We start from the raw sequence: 19699 nt of genomic DNA, 5'->3' as shown, positions 1-19699 counted from the left end.
AGTGTGGGTGCCCATGAAGATCAGAAGATGAAGAGAGGCCCAGAGATGATCAGTGTTGGAGCCCCTGGAACTGAAGTTAGAGGCTGTGAGGTCCCCAGTGTGGGTGCTGGGAACTGAACTTGAGTCCTCTGCAAAAGCAGTACACATTTTTTTTTTTTTTTTTAAATTACACAAACTCTCTTTATTATATAGCTCTTTGCTGTTCTGGAACTCATTATGTAGGCAAGGCTGGCCTCAAAGTCACAGAGATCCACCTGCCGCTGTCTTCTAAGTGCTAGGATTAAAGGTGAGCTCCACCATGCTGGCTTCAGTGCACGCTCTAAGCACTGAGCCATCTCTCCAGCCCCTCTACTACTTCCAAAAGCCTTTATTTCTTCCCAAGGAAAGGAAACTTCCTAAGCTGCTGACACCAGGTAGGACAGACTGACCTTAATCTGCTCATACTTGAGAACAGAGGGATGGTTCTCCAGATCCTGGTAAATGTGGGGGGTCAAAAGACGGGCAATTTCAGGACGCATGCGGTGCTGAAACAACAGGTGTCATTAGCAACAAGAGCAAGACAAAGGAAACCTACAGAGCAGCCAATGAAGAGCACTGGGAGGAAGGGTGATGCAAGCGGCTCTTTCCCGCAGAGCAGGCCTGGCAGTGGTTGAAACAGTGCTTCTGATGGGCTGTGTCAGGTAAGCCAGCTCTAACTGCTGGCAGGTGGCACACACCCAGGAACCTTCTAGATGTCTGTAGCAACACAAACCCCGTTGCTCACCTGGTGATTCAGACGGACGAAGGGGATGTTCACTTTTACCAGCCGCTCAAACAGGGACACCTCAAGGTTGAAGTTCTTGGCCAGGTCATACACGTTAGCACTGGGGCGCAGCTGGGGAGAGAAACATGGCTGAGAGTTGTCTGCTGGGACACACTGATCACCCCGCAGCGTGCGATTCAAGCACCTGCTGTCGAAAGGTGGTGTACTCGTCTAGGTAATGACAGGTTAAGGATTAATAGAGGACTGTGAAGACCCCAAGAAGATATAATGGAGAGCCCAGGGGTGGGAATTCTTTAGGCCTCTGAACAGTGACATCTGAGTTGACAACAGCATGGAGGAAGCCTCCAGTCATTCATTCATTTGAAAAGAAAGCCATGAAAGGGGACAGGAAGGACAGTGAATGGGAGCCCTGAGACGGGTGAGCCAGAGCCAGAGCCCACTCTTGCTTTGAGATGGTCTTGCTGTGCAGCAGCTCCTAGGTCAGCTATAGTTGAGCATGTCCTATAATCCCATACTTGGAAGTTGGAGGCAAGGGTCGGGAGAATAAAGCCATCCTCAGCTACCAATCGAATTCAAGGCTAGCCTGGGCTACATGAGACCATCTCAAAACCAAAGAAGCTTGATTTTTGACATCAAGAGCAGTGGGAAGCCCCTGAGGGCTTTAAGAGTGCCATGCTCTCATTGCCTGGGATTTGGAGGTTTTTGGTTCTTCTGAGGCAAGCGTGTGAGTATGTAGCACAAGCTGGCCATGGCTGGCTAATTTACTTTTCGGGGTTTTTTTTAATTCACTTTGGTTCTTTTTCAGGAGACAGACCAGCAGGTAGCAAAAATGGAAGTAAAAGACTAAAGAGCTCTCTATGCAGTTGTCCATGGTGAGGGCTGAAAAGATGGCTCTGTGGTTAGAACACTGGCTGCTCTCACAGAGGATCCAAATTCACGTCCTAGCACCCAGGCATCAGCTCACAACTGACTGTAGCTGCAGTCTAGCACCCTCTTCTGGCCTCCACAGGCACTGCAGGTGTGTGGTGCACTGACACATGCAGGCACAAACAAAGCATCCACCACACACTTGAAAACACTGTTTACATCAAAATTTTAACTTGAACTAAGCAAGGTGTACAGTTCTATAATCCCAGCCGTCTGAGGCAGGAGGATTACAAGTTTGAGGCCAACTTAGTCTGTATGGCTCCCAGGATAGAAGTCCTGCCTAGCATGTGTGGCCCTGGGTGCAATCTCCAGCAGTGGCATGGGAGAGGAAAATAACACGGGATTCAAGGAAGAGAATAAGCACAGGAAGTCACCAATCAGCTTGAGGACTGTCTTCAGAGCACACCCCATCCTCTAGGAAGTCTTGCTTTACCTGCTGGTGGTCCCCAATCAGAATGAGATGCTGGCAAGCTTTGCTTAGCGTGGCAATGGTGTGCGCCTCAAGAACCTCAGCAGCCTCTTCTACAATGACGATCCGAGGCTCCACCTGCTGAAGGATCTGGCGGTACTTGGCAGCACCTCAAATCAGGAAAGATGAGAGAGGCTCCTTGAGGTGGGGCACAGAACCCAAAGGGCTACCTCTTGTCCACCTTTCCTGGGCTGGCAGACAACTAAGCCCTCCTGCTCATCTGGGACTAGAGTGGCTACTGAGAGAGAGGGTGGGCACTGAGGGAGGGGGTGGGCACTGAGGGAGGGTGGGCACCGAGGGAGGGTGGGCACCGAGGGAGGGTGGGCACTGAGGGAGGGTGGGCACTGAGGGAGGGTGGGCACTGAGGGAGAGGGTGGGCACTGAGGGAGAGGGTGGGCACTGAGGGAGGGGGTGGGCACTGAGGGAGAGGGTGGGCACTGAGGGAGGGGGTGGGCACTGAGGGAGGGTGGGCACTGAGGGTACTGAGTGGTCCTGAGCTTTATGCTTGTTTGTTATTGTTTTGAGTTTTAAGCTCTGCAGCAACAAAGAGGAAAACATCACCAAGAGTCCCCAAGATAAGGGTGGCTTGCAACGCTCTCATCATATTTTTCTTCATCTGATGGGATCTGGACACCAAGGTGAACTTGTCCTGAACAGGTCAATCCCCCTTCCTACCTGTGGTTGTCATGCCCACAACCTGGGCATCTTTAAGGATGTGCAGGTCCTCCTGGACTCTCAGCTCGGCCATTCTTTCTGCTGAGATGCGATACTGGCGTTCATAGCTGAGGATCCTCCGGCGAGTGTCAGCTTGGTACATCTGCAGCCATAGCCTGGAGAAGGAAGAGGCAGGGAAAGGAAGCCTTGCTTCTGTAAGTGTTTTTGAGTAAATGATGCTCCAGTTCCTAAAGTGAATCCTAAAACCCTACAGAGTCAACAGTCCAGGCAGGGAGAATGAGAGACGCAGAATTACAGAAAACAGGAGTCTAAAATGGCTGGGCGGTAGTGGCGCACGCCTTTAATCCAGCACTTGGGAGGCAGAGGCTGAGGCAGCCAGGGCTACACAGTGAAACTCTGTCTCAAAAAACCAAAACAAACAAAAACAAAAACCAAGAAGCATCTAAAATGCCCCATAAAAGATGTTGCGAGTCATCAGGAGGTAGGAAGGAAGTCTAGGCAGGCACAGGGTACAGAGACACAGCTCTGCTGTCAACGCTTCCCAGTGGCTCTCTACGTCTCACCTGAGCTGTATGAGGTCCTGCCCAATCTGACCCATTCCCCATTTTAGGAACACAAAGAAATTGTGTGGGAAATGATACAGACTACCTAGGCTTGGGCACCGTACCCGTACCTGTAAAGCTGCCAGCGAGTATTCAGGTCCAGCTGCCAGATGTCTTGGATGGCATCGGCCTCAGCCTCAGTCATGGTGTTCAGTTTGCGAAGCTCAACTTTCACTCTCCTCTTTATTTTCTTTCTCTGGTTACGCTGGGTCTGTAGACATCGATATCAGGCTGTGAGCAGAGGTCCCCAGCACAGAAGCGAAGGAGTTACCACCCCCAGTGAACTTTGTCTAATTCTCTCAACAGTTACTCCATCATGAGAAGCTGAACAAAGACTCTAGAACCAGCCTGGGCCACAAACCTATCTTCTCTCTTCTTAGGCAGTGTGACCTAGGGTGCTGGCTGCCAACTTGGCAATGTGAGGAACCCTGAGAAGGACCTCCACTGGCCAGCAATGGCTGTCACTGCCCATCTTACACACACTGTCTCAGATACCATCACAACATTTCCTAACAGGTGTGTTTGTGCCACAGTCTCTCCTTCCCTTCCCCGGCTACTCCGTCTGAACTCACTTGGACTACTATCTATTTCTCTTTCTAGAATGGGTGTGTGTCTAAAATCACAGCAGAGGGGATTGGGCTTTTGGTGAATGTTGCCTAGAAGCAGGTGCTTAATACTGGGTTTGCCATAGGCCGGCTACAATGATCCAATGCACTCACAGTGTCTAAAGAGAAAGCACTCCCTTTCTGGCTCTGTTACTGAATGAGGTTACAAGATCTGATGAAGACTGGTGTGTGAAACAGATGTCACCACACTAAAGCCCCCATCCCAAGTGATTCAAAAGAGAAAAAACCCCAATACATAGTCCCGAGAACTGGGCTCAGGCCTCTGCACTGGGCTCCCCCTCCCCCGACTCTGTAAGGCACAGAGCATCAGATGAAAACTACTGCATCCCAATTGTCCTCCAGAGACCTTCATTCTCAGTAAGGGTTTCAAACTGGTATTTGGAGTAGCCAGTCTCCTGCTGTAGCACATAGTAAATGCTTAACCATGGGGAAAGCTGACACAGGACTTGCACTCACACACTCCTGCTCTAAAGTAAGTGCCAGATTCCAGGGTGACTGAAGGTCAAAGCCTGCTCTCCTGGTTTCCTTTCATCCTCTGCATCTGCTGTACTGGCTGCTCAGACAACGTGGGTTGTCTGAGAAGGTACATGGAAGAATGAAGTACTGACACCATGGTGTGACACCATGTGCCACATTCTTCTGAAGACTTCCGAGAGGCACCTGGCACCTGCTTCTTATCTAAGTTCTTGTGGGCCCCTCTGACTGACCACAGCTTTCCTACCCTCAGGTTAGGGGTAAGATGGTCCATCCACCTGCCCACCCGCCCGCCTGCCCGCTGTGAGGATGAAGTGAAGTAACAGTAGTAACAGTAGTGGTCCAACCCTGCAGTGCCTGTCTCGGCAGGACCTGACCTAAGTCTTCTTGGTAAACCTGACTCCTCTTCCCATTTTGGGCCTTAGGGAAGGAAGGGAGTTTACCTCCCACTCTTCTGTGTCTTGCTCCTGTCCAGCCGTGCTTCCAGACCCATAATGGTCTAGTCTCATGGCCAAAAGCAGTTTAGCCAACTCCTGGTCCGCCACATTCTCTTCCTTCTTTCTTCGCCGGGGTTTCACCACCTCTTCCTCTTCAATCACTCGGTCTGCTTGAATCAGGTCGGCTTCCTCGGCAATCTCGATCAGGGAACCCTCCTCTTCCCCTTCCTCCTCCTCTTCTCCTTCTGCCTGGGCTAAGAAAGGAAGCAGGTGGGACAGGGGCACCTATAAGACCTCACACACAAGACAGTTTTATGGCAATAAGCAGTCCTGGGAAGGGAAGTGAGAGGAATGCCAGGAACAGAGACTTAACAGTTTTTGTATGTTTGTTACACTTTATGATTGTTTAAAAATAATATAAAAGGCTTTTTTCCCCTTCTTTTTGGAAACGGAGTTTCATTGTGTAGTCCTGGAACTTGCTATGTAAACCAGGCTAGCCTCGAGCTGTTAGAGATCCACCTGCCTCTGCCTCCTGAGTGCTGGAATTAAAGGTGTGCGCCACCAGGCCCAGCCAAAAATGCCTTTTAAGAAAGGTTTTACTCTATCATATATACAAATGAGGATAAGTACAAATAAAATGTGTGAAAAATCATTTATTTTTAATGTATATGGATTTTTTGCCTGCATGTATGTCTGTATACCACAAGTGTGTCTGATGTTGCTGTTCAATCCTCCAGGGCTAGATGAACTGAATCCTCTGTAAAAGCAACCAATGATCTTAACTGCTGAGCCCTCAGCCTCTCACTCTGCAGTGTTTGTTTCTTCTTTGAGATAGTCTTGCTATACAGCCTAGGTTGGCCTCCAATTCCTGAGGGCTGGGATCATAATTGTGCATAACCATATGTTAAGTCCCCTGGTTTTTTAAATTGACTTTTATTATTACGTGTGTGTGTGTGTGTGTGTGTGTGTGTGTGTGTGTGTGTGTGTGTGTTGAGAAAAGTTCTCACACAGATCAAGCTGGTTTTGAAGTTGTTATACAGTTGGGTTTTTTGAAAAAAGCGTTTCTCAACAGCCCTGCCTATCCTAGAACTCACTATATAGACCAGGCTAGCTTTGAACTCACAAGGATCTGTCTGCTTTTGCCTACCTAGAGCTGGGATTAAAGGCGTGTGTCACTATGCCTGGCTTAAAGTTGTTCTATAGTTGAGGATGACCTTGAACTTCTGATCCTCCTACCTCTATCTCCTGAGTCCTGGGATTACAGGCATGTGCCACCATGTCCAGTGTCAGAGGTGCTGAGGATGGAGCCTACAGCTTTTGCACACTAGACAAGCAATCGACTGAGCTACAGCTCCTGCTTTAATTCCCCGGTTTCTGACAAGCACTTCCATGTTCGTACTGAACAACAGTATTCTTTAATTTGTAGTGCGCCTGTTCAGTGTATGGCTTTCCTGTGAAGTCTTTTGCTGACTGTCTCAGATTTGTTAAGTATGGGCACTGCATGTGAGTCATGTGGTTCTGGTTTTCACTGCATTCCAGCTTGCTACAAGCTGCAGGAAGATGAAATAGAGATTCAGCCGTATATGATAAAGCTATACCTGGAAGAATCAAGGAATTGTTCCAGAGAAAAAGGCCAAATCTCAGGGAGTATTTGGTATTATTCAGCTTTTAATATATCAATTGTTTCCTGCTATGAATTTGTATGCTCTCATAATTTCCCCAAGAACTTCTAACAGTGTGGATGGATCATTCCTTGGGCATATATATTTAAAGTACTTGGTTAAGGTCACATAGACAAGGCTTTCGGCCTCCTGGCATCCTGCTTCCTTTTTAGAATTTGAATTGTATATCTGCAAATATCCCCTTTAGCTAGCATCCAAAGATAGAGCCAGCTCCAAATAAAGCATCCAAAGACAAACTGACACATAGAATAGCTGGTCAGACCACCCACTAGGTGCCTGAACCCCCTGAATTGTAAGGCAAACAAACACCTTTATGAAGACATTGCCGGTCTCCTAGGCCAAGCCCTGTCTCCTAGGTGCCTAGCTTTGCTCCTTGTGCAAATCAAGCTCAGATCTCCCCGCCTTTCACATCTCTAGAGCAATTTTTAAAACAAAAAGGTTTTCTTCATACCAGGTACTTCAAGCTATGATTACAAACTGACTCCTCCCCCACTCTGTCAGAAAACAGCGGCATAGGAATATAGAGGCAGTTTTATTTTAGTGACTTATAAACTTTTTTACCTAACCACCTGTAAGATTGTAGTTTGAGCACGTTTATGACAGACTTGTAACGTTTCACCTAACCACTTATAAGAATATATTTTGAGCACATAAATTCCCTTTCTGATTTATTCCAGCCCTTATCTGATCCCACCTCCTCTAGTCACCCCCCTTTTGGGTTGCAAATGAAGCTGACCATGGCAGCTCTAGGGGGACCTTGAAAGTCTTGCATTGTACTGTGAAAGAGTTACTGTTGGTGAGGCTGTAGACCGGTTCCCTAGAAGACTGGAGGAATTTGGGTGGCAGAGGAATAAAGTGGATGGATGAAAGAGCTCCATATACTTAGATTCTTTTCCCTCAGATTATTCACACCATTAGTAGCGTCTCTTCTGGACCCCTGGGAAGGAAGCTAAAGAGGCTGGACCCCAATAGTTTCTGTTATCAGCTGAAGGTGTGTTGGGTCATATGAACATCTTACCTGTGCTCTCAGGTCCTGCTGGAGGAGTACTCTGAGTGAAAGAACCCGCACCAAGTCCCAGCCATTCAAGCATCAGGGAATGCTTCGTGGGCAGGACACAGACCCAGTCAGCATCCTGTGAAGAAAGAATTGTCAATCATGAGAATTCTGTGACAACCAGTATGAAGACAGTGTCTCCTCAAAAGATTTAAAATTCTTTCCTGCCAGGCAGTGGGGTGCACACCTTTAATCCCTAGCACTTGGGATGCAGAGGCAGGAGGACCTCTGAGTTCGAGGCCAGCCTGGTCTACAGAGTGAGTTCCAGGACAGCCAGAACTACATAGAGAAACCCCATCTCAGGAAAATAAAAATAAAAATAAAAAATAAATTCCTAAGGGCAAATCTCAAGAGCAGGTTCTTGTTTGGTTTGTATGAAGTCCTGGGTTCTAATCCAAGCATAGAAAACCTAAACCCGAACCTTAAGGTGCAGAGGCTTCTAGGTTGCTGATACATATCTGTGATCCTAGCACTTGGGAGATTGAGGCAGAAGGATGAGAGGCATAAAGGCCAGCCTCAGCTATATAGTGAGTTTGAGACCAACATAGGCTACCTGTGTCCTTGTCTTAAAAGAAAAAAATAATAAAATGAAATGTGGAGGCTACAAACCTGGACCATTTAATACCATTTACACAAAATGTTAAAATCCAAATATCTAGCCTGTCCAGACAAGTCAGGAGAACCATGGCAACAAGCCTTTGTACCAAATGGCACTGGGCACCTAGAGCTGAGCTGTACCATGCAGGTGGTCACAGGCCTCTCGGTCCTTCTGTTTCCCATCATGCCCAGTGAGACAAGGCCAGCCACCTTGCTGAGACAGTCTTCAGGACTCCTGGCAGTGTAATTACACACTGGCTTACTTGGGATCACATTGGCACAAACCCCACATTCAGTATATGCCCCTCTCCTGTCAACTACCAAGTCCATGAGACTTCAAGGAACAATGGTAAACTTCAAGGAACAATGGCAACAGAATGCCCCCTCCTTCTGGAGTATGCAGAAGGCATGGTAAGGGAAAACACTGGACCAACGAATGTAGATCAACAAGGGACAGGCATGGTAATCCTTTGCCACGGTCTTTGGGAAACTCCCAGGGGGGCCTCAGGCAGGCCCTCACAGCAAATGCAGTTCAAACCTTTCCTGCAGTTGTAGAGGAAACCCCTACTCAGAGCAATTAAATAACCAAATGCCTATTGGAATAAATCATCCTGGTCAGGATGATGAAACAGAGAGAACAGAAAATTCAGGAAAAAACATAAAGAAAAATTTTTTTGGCAAACTTCTATAAATGAACAAAGACCAAAATTAACAATAAAAATAACTGGTGTTTTGTTGTCTGGTCTGGTAGACACAGGTGCTGACGTTACCATAATTGCACCAGAATTTTGGCATCCAACTTGGCCTCTTCAGGAGGTAAACGTTCAACTGTTAGGAATTGGAACATTATCTCAAGTGAAACAGAGTGCAAGATGGCTTGAATGTATAGGTCCAGAAGGACAGAGAGGAAAATTAAAACCATATGTGGCTAACATAGCTATGAACCTGTGGGGTCGAGACCTGTTGCAACAATGGAATACTCAGATTAACATCCCTCCAATCTCAGAAACAAATCATAAACTAGCACGTGTTTCTGAGAGAAATATTAGAAGATATTATTCTAATGAGTGGTCACCAGCCATCCATATTATACAAGAACAGGGCACAACCAATGATCTCCCAAAGACACCAACAGCTCTACCTTTAAAATGGTTAACAGACAAGCCTGTATGGGTTCAGGATTGGCCTTTAACAACAGAGAAACTCCAGGCTTTAGAAGAGCTGGTAGAAGAACAGTTACATGCTTAGCATATTGAAGAATCAACCAGCCCTTGGAATTCTCCTGTATTTGTTATTAAAAAGAAATCTGGTAAATGGAGAATGGTAACAGACCTTAGAGCAATTAACAAAGTAGTTCAGCCAATGGGCTCTTTACAATCTGGAATTCCTTTGCCTACTCTGTTACCAAAAGGATGGCCTCTCATAGTTATTGATTTAAAAGACTGTTTCTTTTCAATACCCTTACAAGAAAAAGACAGAAAAAGATTTGCTTTCACAGTGCCTACTTATAATAATTCTCAACCGGTTAAAAGATTTCAATGGAGAGTCCTTCCACAGGGAATGAATAGCCCAACTCTGTGCCAATATTTTATACAACAGCCATTGGAAGTGATATGTAAAAAGTTTCCTAAATCTATAATTTATCATTATATGGATGATAATTTACTAGCTGACTCAAATGCAGATACTTTAGAAAGAATGTTTGAAGAAGTAAAGAAAATTTTGCCTTGCTGGGGATTACAAATTGCTCCTGAAAAGATACAAAGAGGAGATTCTATTAATTATTTAGGGTATAAAATAGAGCTACAAAAAATTAGACCCCAAAAGGTGCAAATTAGGAGAGATAGACTACAGACTCTTTTTTTTTAAGATTTTTTTTTTTTTAAGATTTATTTATTATGTATACAGCATGTATGACTGCAGGCCAGAAGAGGGCACCAGATCTCATTATAGATGGTTGTAAGCCACCATGTGGTTGCTGGGAATTGAACTCAGGACCTCTGGAAGAGCAGTCAGTGCTCTTAACCTCTGAGCCATCTCTCCAGCCCTAGACTACAGACTCTTAATGACTTTCAAAGATTATTTGGAGACATTTCTCATCTACGAACTATTGTTGAGGTAAAAAAATGAACTGAATAATTTGTTCAAAACCTTAGACGGTGACAAGGACTTAAATAGTCCAAGAGAATTATCACCTGAAGCTGAGAAAGAATTAGCCTTGGTAGAAAAGAAAGTACATGAAGGACACGTGGATCGTATTGATCCAAAGCTGGATTGCATTTTGGTTATTTTACCATCTAGGCATTCTCCTACAGGAATATTAATGCAGAGGGAAGATATTATATTGGAATGGATATTTTTACCAAATAAACCAAATAAAAAATTAAAAACTTATGTGGAAAAAAATCTCTGACTTGATTTGGAAAGGAAAATTGAGACTTCGTCAATTATCAGGAATAGACCCAGCAGAAATTGTCGTACCTTTAACTAAGGAGGACATTGAAAAATTATGGACAGAAAGTGAACCCTGGCAAAGAGCTTGCAGTAATTTTTTGGGAGAAATTAACAGCAAATATCCCAAAAGCAATAGAATTGATCTTATAAAGAGAGCTGAATGGATCTTGCCTCGAACTGTACGGGAAAAACCCATATCTGATGTTTGTACATTTTATACAGATGCCAACAAACAAGGAAAGGCAGGTTACAAATCAGAAAATTTAAGTAAAGTGGTTCAAAGCCCTTATAATTCAGTTCAAAAATCAGAATTGTGTGCTATTCTGTTGGTATTAATGGATTTTTCAGAACCTCTCAACATAGTAACTGACTCTCAGTATGCTGAAAGAGTGGTTATTACATATTGAGACTGCAGAATTTATCCCTGATGCTTCAGAATTAACTTCACTCTTTATTCAATTACAAGATACAATCAGTAAAAGGAGTCATCCTTTATATATAACTCACATCCGATCCCATACTGGTCTGCCAGGCCCTCTAGCACAAGGCAATGATGAGATTGATAAATTATTGATAGGAAATGTGCTGGAGGCCTCAGAATTTCATAAAAAACATCATGTCAATAGTAAAGGTTTAAAAAAGGATTTTCCCATAACCTGGCAACAAGCCAAAGAAATAGTAAAGAAATGTCCTACTTGTTCCTTCTACAATCAAACGCCATTACCAGCAGGATGTACCCCAAAGGGTACTCAGAGGAATGAAATCTGGCAGATGGACATGTTTCACTCTGCAGAATTTGGAAAATTGAAATATGTACACCATACCATCGATACTTATTCAGGATTTCAATGGGCAACTGCTTTGAGTTCTGAAAAGGCTGATTCTGCAATCACTCATTTGCTAGAAGTTATGGCCATCGTGGATATACCTGCACAAATCAAAACTGACAATGCTCGTCATATGTCTCTGTTAAAATGAAACATTTTTTTGCTTATTATAATATAAAGCCTATTACAGGTATACCACATAATCCTACAGGTCAAGCAGTTATAGAAAAATCAAACAGAACTCTAAAGGATATGCTAAATAAACAGAAAGGGGTAACAAACCCCCCCAGAAATAGACTGCATAATGCTCTATTAACTTTGAATTTTCTCAATGCCAATGAGAAAGAAACAACAGCTGCAGAGATACATTGGATAATAGAAAAAACTACAGAATTAAATCAGCCTATATACTTTAAGGATGTGCTGACCTCAGAATGGAAACCAGGGTATGTGTTACTTTGGGGACGAGGTTTTGCTTTTTTTTCTACAGGAGAAGATAAGCTGTGGATACCATCAAAACTGATAAAGGTTCGATTTGAATAAGAGACACCTCTTAATTAGAGGAGGTGATAGTTCATCAACCAGCATGACCATCCAATTTAAACTAACTTACACCAATAACACATGCCTTTTCATTTAATCCGATAACTTGCCAAAAAGGAACCTCCCCAAAATTAGTCTGGGGGAAAGGTTTTTATTTTTGTCTTTTAGGAGAATGAAGGCTAAGGAATCTGAAGAACACTGGATAAATGAGACAACGGAAGAAAAAGGACAAATCATCTATCCCAGGAAACAGTGTAAAATGGCCTATTGGCATATCATCTATAAAAAATTTTATAAGACTTCCTAAATGTTTGTTTCTGCTCTTCTCTGCTGTGGGATGGTCTGTATGTCAAATTGCTCTGATTGGTCAATAAATAAAACACTGATTGGCCAGTGGCTAGGCAGGAAGTATAGGCAGGACTAACAGAGAGGAGAAAAGAAAGAACAGGAAGGCAGAAGGAGACACTGCCAGCCTCCGCAATGACAAGAAGCATGTGAAGACACCGGTAAGCCACATGGCAAGGTATAGATTTATGGAAATGGATTAATTTAAGATATAAGAACAGTTAGCAAGAAGCCTGCCATAGACATACAGTTTGTAAGCAATATAAGTCTCTGTGTTTACTTGGTTGGGTCTGAGCGGCTGTGGGACTGTTGGGTGACAGAGATTTGTCCTGACTGTGAGCAAGGTAGGAAAACTCTAGCTACAAATGGCATCCAACGTGTTGGCAAGAGTTTCCACCTAAAACCTGAGTAAAAAGATTCTAAAACAGAGCTAAAAACAGTTCCTAGTTGTTTCTCTCAAGTTAGTGGCAGCCTGCATGTTTGAGCTACTATGGCGGGTTCCTGGCGTGTGCGCTCGACCTGCAGTATGGCGGGAATGAGGCCTCTGCAAATGGCACATTAAGCTGGGCCTCTGCAAGTGGCACATTAAGCTGCGTGGTGAATTTAGTCTTTGCTAGTACAAAACAAAAAAAGAGGTTTCTGGGCTACACACTGCTTTGATAAAAGCATAGACCCAGGATGGCTCCCAGAGCTGGCGGAAAACGTACCACTGCCATGTTGGGAAGCTGAAGTGGGCGGAGCCAGCAGCCACACAGCTGTTTCAGGCTTAGAAGGCTGCAGTTTAAAGCAATAGGCTCACGGTAATATAAAAAATAAGCCATGTAAAGATAGCTACCACACAGAGAATCTAGATTATGTTCTCTTTGATATTTGTAACTGAAGAAAAACATTTGATTGCAAAAGCTCTTGAGTTATACCAAAATGTATATTTTAAAGGTACCTTGACTTCAAAATTTGGATGTAAGAATATGTTGCTTTGGAAAGGAGGCTCTGATTTTGTTTCCACAGAAAGCCAGAGGCTATGGATTTGTTCCAGGTTAAGATACATCAGGTTTGACCAGCCAAGACCCCCTGAAAGGTCTCTGATGACACCAAGGCCCAGATGATCCAACATCCAGAACCGTTTCAAGGCAACTGGCTCAGACGATACACCCTCACAGACTACTCCATAATCCTAAATTTTTTTTTTTGTGTCCCCGTAAGATACAGCGCACCCCTCCAGCAGGAAGTAGTAAGAGAAGCTATGCCCAAATTCCTAAATATACCAAGCTGGCTTTGGAGATGTGTAAAAGTTAAAACCTTCCTCTTTAAAAAAAAAGAAAAAAGAAAAAGGGGAGTGCTGTGGAATGGTCTGTATGTCAAACTGCTCTGATTGGTCAATAAATAAAACACTGATTGGCCAGTGGCTAGGCAGGAAGTATAGGCAGGACTAACAGAGAGGAGAAAAGAAAGAACAGGAAGGCAGAAGGAGACACTGCCAACCTCTGCCATGACAAGAAGCATGTGAAGACACCGGTAAGCCATGAGCCACGTGGCAAGGTATAGATTTATGGAAATGGATTAATTTAAGATATAAGAACAGTTAGCAAGAAGCCTGCCACGGCCATACAGTTTGTAAGCAATGTAAGTCTCTGTGTGTTTACTTGTTTGGGTCTGAGCGGCTGTGGGACTGGCGGGTGACAAAGATTTGTCCTGACTGTGGGCAAGGCAGGAAAATTCTAGCTACACTTCTCTAAAGAAATTTAATACTATTGGTCTTCTTGTAGTCCCAGTTCAATTAAATTTTAAAGCTGACTTTGGAGTTGGAGAATGGCTCTCTCCTTTAAACTCAAGCATGTTGTTAAAAGGAAAATACAAACTCCCTGTATCATGCCACAAGAAAAGAGCCATCTTCTGCTATGGGACAGGAGAAAAACCAAATTAATTAAGGGACTACTCTATTACTAATCTCAACTCTTTGATTCTATTCTGATTCTTTAAACTTTTCTTAAAGTATGAATTTTATATCAAAATTTACAAGATTAATATATATAGATATATATATATACATTTTAAATTTTGTTAAGATATGAATGGTCATATAGAGTACTAACTAATTCTAGAAAAAAGGCTTCAATTAGCTGCATATATGTCTTTGTGTTAGAGTCTCTTATCAGTTTTCTTCAGGAAATCACGGCCAGGTCTAACATCAACCAAAGTCTCCAGGAAGAAGATGGGGTCCCACAACAACAATTCCACGTGGACAATAATAAAATCATTAAGCTGACAAACTTCATCTACAGATCAACTTTGAACTATAAGGTGCTCAGAGCAATTTTGAGATGACTAGCTGAGATGATCCAGTCTCAAAGACTACTTGAATAAGGACCTGAGATAAACCCTGAACTTTGGCATTATACACAGACTGGATAACGAAAGATATAGTTACCTTTCCTAGAATTTGATAATTAACCTAAAATTTTTCTTTTCAGGATAAAGATACCTTCGCCCATACCCAACAGGAAGTAATTTTAAGAAAACAATGCCCACATTCCCAAGAGTAGGATGGGGGATTTTTGGTCATTTAATGAGTTATGGACATTGTCATTGTTTATGATGGTTGGTTACAAGTTGTTAATTGTTAATGGTCAGGAAAAAAGCTGAACATGGAGATTAGATTCAGAGGTTTTGTTTAAAAAAGAAAGAGAAAAGAATATAGATATGAGGTAGATCACTGAATTTATTCTGAGAAAAAAGAGAAAGAATAATAGGATAAATGGGTAAATCACTGAATCTACACTAAAAAGAAACAGGAAGATATAAAAATGACAAAAGGTAGATTACTGAATCTATTATGAAAAGAAAAAATACTTTTAAAAAGGAATTACTTGTTTTAAATAAATAATGAAAATTTTTTGTCTGAATTTGTCAAATGTTACTGGACTGGACATTGTTATATATTAATGGAGTTTTTTGTCTGAATCTGTCAAATGTTAATGGACTAGACATCGTTAATGTAATTTTGACTGTGTATATTGTATACACTTATTGGACATAATTTTTCCTTTATTAGTTATAAGCTTTTTAAAATTTTAGACAAAAAAGGGGAAATGTGGTGGTATTGTGTTCCCCAAAATACTGTGCACCCTAATAAACTGGCTCAATAAATTATCTGGGGTCAGAGACGGAATAGCCACTAGATACAAGGCTAGAAAATGGTGGCACTCACACCTTTAATCCTAGTACTCCAGAGGTAGAAATCCCTCTGGATCTCTGTGAATTCAAGGCCACATTGGAAACGGCCAGGCATGGTGACACATGCCTTTAATCCTAGGGAGCGGTGGTAGAAAGCAGAAAGGTATATAAGGCTTGAGGACCAGAAACTAGAAGCATTTGGCTGGTTAAACTTTCAGGCTTCTAGCAGCATAGTTTAGCTGAGAGCCATTTGGATATGAGGACACAGAGGCTTCCAGTCTGAGGAAACAAGACCATCTGAGAAGTTGGCCAGGTGAGGTTAGCTGTGGCTTGTTCTGTCTCTCTGACCATCCAGCATTTCACCCCAATAACTGGCCCCGGGTTTGATTTTATTAATAAGACTCTCTAAGATTCCTGCTACACTTCTGATTATGATTTTCTTCCATATGACACTTATAACTGGGCACGATGTCATAAGCCTATAATTCTAGCCTCTGTGAGGTGAGGGCAGGACGATTAGGAGCTCCAGGCCCTCATGGGCGTGGATTACATAATAAATGCAAGGCCAACCTGTTAGAAATCCTAGCCACTCCCCCAGCTACATGAGTGAGAGTGTGCTGTCCAATAGCCAGGCAAGATGCTTAGTCAAATTAGGGCCTTACGTCCGACATAATCTGTGCGCTGTGTGGTCACGTCATTGACTTGCAGTGTGATCAAGTAATCTATGCGCACACATGGTATAGCTATGTTAGCCCATATGCGCATGTGTGTGTGGGGGGATCTATAAATGTGGGTTCCACCTACTCCTCCCCTCTCTTCCTGCACGATCATTCCATAGGCCTATGCACACCCCTTCTATTCCCTTCCCTCAATAAACTCCTATAGTGGGTTTTGTTGTACATCATGGCTTTTCTCGAATGGTCAACAGCACCACTTAATGAATAACACAACCTGGGATATATGAGACTGTCTCAAAAAACAAGCAAATGGGCTGCAGAGATAGATAGCTCAGCAGTTAAGAGCACTGGTAGATTTTCCAGGGGGCCTGAGTTCAATTGCCAACATCCATGTGGTGCTCACAACTGTTTCTAACTCCAGTTCTAGGGGATAGTGCCTTCTTCTTGTGTCTGTGGGTACCAGGCACAAAAATGGTGCATAGACACACATGCAGGCAAAACACCCACACACATAAAATTAAACTAAACAAAAACAAAGCACGTCTTTAACCACAGAACTTGACACAGAGGTAGTTGGATCTTTGTGAGTTTGAGATCAGCCTGGTCTACAGATTGAGACCCTATTTCAAACAAACAAAACAGTCTCAAATGGAAACTCCACAAACACTTGAGTTCTGAGGTTTACATATATTAACTTGTTTGTCTAAATAGTAATCCTCTAACAATAAAGTTGATCAGTAAAAAATTTCCATTTTTGTTGTTTTGTGGAGATAGCATTTTAAGGTGCATCCTTAGAACTCACTATGTTACTCTAGGCTGGCCTGGAACCTGCAGTGATCCTGTCTCTGCTGCTGGGAGCTAGGCATATGCCACTGTATCTACTGAAACTACCACGTTTTTCTAAGTCAAATTTACAAGTGCCAGCAATTTTATAGTGCTCAATTTAATGCTACTGTTTTCAGTGTGTGTGTGTGTGTGTGTGCCTGTGTGCTGGGGACCAATTGTGGGACCTTGCTCTCTTGTTAGTTAAGTCCTCTTCTACTAAGTAAACCTCCAAATTCCAATTTAATGTTACTCTCTTTTTGTAGCATATAAAATCAAGTAATGTGTCTAAAGCAAAGCCTATCCAGGTTCAAACCCAGCAGGTGGACTACAGAGCCTGGCTCCTGACCAGGACCCTCAACTGCCTCACATCACAAGAAACTCTTCACCAGCAGCATCAGACCTACAGACAAATAAGGCTCTGGGCCATAGCTTCTGTGGGAGCTGCCTCCACGTGCTGAGCATCCTCCTGGCAGCCCTACCTGCACAGGTCCATTCATGAGGCTGTCCCAGTGATGTGGTGCGATGTACTTCTCCAGGTGTTGTTCCCGAAGGACACCACGCATAGTGCACTCCAGGGTCTTGGCCCCTTCCTGAACTTCTTGCTCTGACTCTTTCATCTCTGTCACAATCTGCCAAGAACAGACAGAAAGAGGCGATGAAGAGACATTCTCTACCAAAGCTAGCCTCTCCCCTGAGAGAAAGTCAAGAAAGGAAAAGCAGGAATGAGTAATAAACAAACACCAGTCAACAAACCAGTTTCTCAAGTACATCGTGTGGTCTTGAAACCCACGGACTAGTGGCTGTCCAATGGCTGACCAGGCAGTAAGCAAGACAAGCAGAGGACACAGTGGAAAACAGGCCTGAGGCGCTCTGGCTCAGACTTCAAGCCTCCTTGATAACAAGACCTGGGATTTTTTTCTGCACTTGTTTAACAGACAGGTTTTTGCTACATTGCCGAGGCTGGTCACAAACTTCTGATTTAATCGATCCTTCTTGCCTCAGTTTCCCTAATAGCTGGGAATAAAGGTCTGTGCCACTGTACCCAGTTATGATTTTGATTGGGCATCCTGCTCAGATAAAAAGACTCTTTTCAAGCTGGGAATGACAGCATATGTCTTTAATCCCAGCATTCTGGAGGCAGAGGCAGGTGTATCTCTGCATTTGAGGCCAGCCTGGTCTACAGAGTGAGTTCCAGGACAGCCAGGAGTACATGGAGAAACCCTGTCTTGAAAAACAAAGACAATTCACAGTAGGCTGTAGTGTGGGTGGTTTGGGGGAAGCAGACTGAAGGCCTGGTTGGGTAAGAGAGGAGCTTTTCCACCCTCTGACTTGAGCAACAAAAGACCCACAGAATGAAATGCTAGAAGGAAGCTGGTCCTTCAGAGGGTTGAGAAGTCTGCCAGACGGTGGCTGCTAGGTCAGGCGGGTCGCTTGAGGCCCTCAGCTATTCCAGTGCTGGGACTTACACTCATGTAGGCCCTTCGCAGGTGCATGGGGAGGGTGCGGCGGAATTCCCGCTTGTTCCTCAGCTCCCTCAGGGTGAACTGCTTCAGGATCTCACTGTTGCTCCTTCCACCCACTCGCACAATGCTGGGCTTCTGACATCTGTAAATGCCTGTGAAGCAACATGCGGTATTGCAGGGCTGAGAAGAGCGAGGCTGACTTTGCTCAGATGAGAGTAAAGTGGGTCAAGGATCTTATCTCAATTTGTCCCTTAGTGAACAAAGCTGTGCTTATAGGACGTTTACCCCATTTTGTGTGAGAAGGCTACAAATAAAATGTAGGCTGCCAAGCAGAAAAATGCAGTGCTTAAGAGCAAGGCCAAGGCTTGAACAAACAAACAAACAACAACAGAGTAAGGCTGTGGACTTAGGACAAAGAGAGAGAGAGAGCTCTTGGCTCAACACTTAATGCTGTAGAGCCCAAGCGGACAGCAAGGCACTGAACTGGTGGCTGGTCTGTGTAAGAACTAGAGACAGTGGGTGGCAATGTCCCTGTGTGGTTACAATCTGGATAAGTAAAAGCCCATCTCTGCAGCTCCTAGCACATGCCAGCAGAAGCAAAAAGCCAAGACATGGGGCCCATCCATCCATGGGATGGCTGCTTATATGATGGAGACTCAGCTTTAGATTGGCTTTCCTGTCTTACATCCTGGCTCATTAATCCACTTACTCCAACATCCATAGCTCTAACACTGAAAGACCTGCTGCTCTAAATACACAGAGAACCTGGGCTGACTGCTGGGCAGTCTCCAAGGGCTTATGTAGGTGGAAAAAACACAGAGAAATACAGAGCAGTGTTTCCACAAAAGGAAGAGTGCACACTTATTTATTCATTGGGGTAAATAGCACTAAGAAGATTTATTTTATCTTTATTTTATTTGTATATATGACTGCGTTGCCAGGGGCCCATGGATGACAGAAGAGGATTTCTAATTCCCTGGAGTTGGTGTCACAGGTAGACTGAAAGGTGTTCAATGTGGGTGCTGGGAACTGAACTCAGGTCCTCCAGAAGAGCACCAGGTACTCTTAACCACTCTGCCATTTCT

General features: G+C 43.9%; 1 protein-coding gene across 4 annotated transcripts in view; it reads right to left on the bottom strand.

Annotated features, from left to right (window-relative positions):
* The window catches only part of Znfx1 (zinc finger NFX1-type containing 1), a 39101-nt gene that overhangs the window by 4288 nt on the left and 15114 nt on the right, over positions 1 to 19699 (bottom strand). For all 4 annotated transcript variants that reach the window (XM_006993534.4, XM_042276845.2, XM_015987021.3 and 1 more), the window contains 9 exons: positions 18618 to 18766; positions 17631 to 17780; positions 7674 to 7788; positions 4980 to 5227; positions 3508 to 3647; positions 2835 to 2989; positions 2124 to 2269; positions 764 to 874; positions 429 to 524 (listed from right to left, as the gene is read on the bottom strand). In XM_006993534.4, the coding sequence (XP_006993596.1) occupies positions 429 to 524; positions 764 to 874; positions 2124 to 2269; positions 2835 to 2989; positions 3508 to 3647; positions 4980 to 5227; positions 7674 to 7788; positions 17631 to 17780; positions 18618 to 18766 (1310 nt within the window). The remainder of the gene's footprint in view (positions 1 to 428; positions 525 to 763; positions 875 to 2123; positions 2270 to 2834; positions 2990 to 3507; positions 3648 to 4979; positions 5228 to 7673; positions 7789 to 17630; positions 17781 to 18617; positions 18767 to 19699) is intronic.

Source organism: Peromyscus maniculatus, chromosome 4 (genome assembly GCF_049852395.1).
Source record: "Peromyscus maniculatus bairdii isolate BWxNUB_F1_BW_parent chromosome 4, HU_Pman_BW_mat_3.1, whole genome shotgun sequence".
In the NCBI taxonomy this organism is placed as follows: Eukaryota; Metazoa; Chordata; class Mammalia; order Rodentia; family Cricetidae; genus Peromyscus; species Peromyscus maniculatus.
This window is presented reverse-complemented; position numbering and strand designations above follow the sequence as displayed.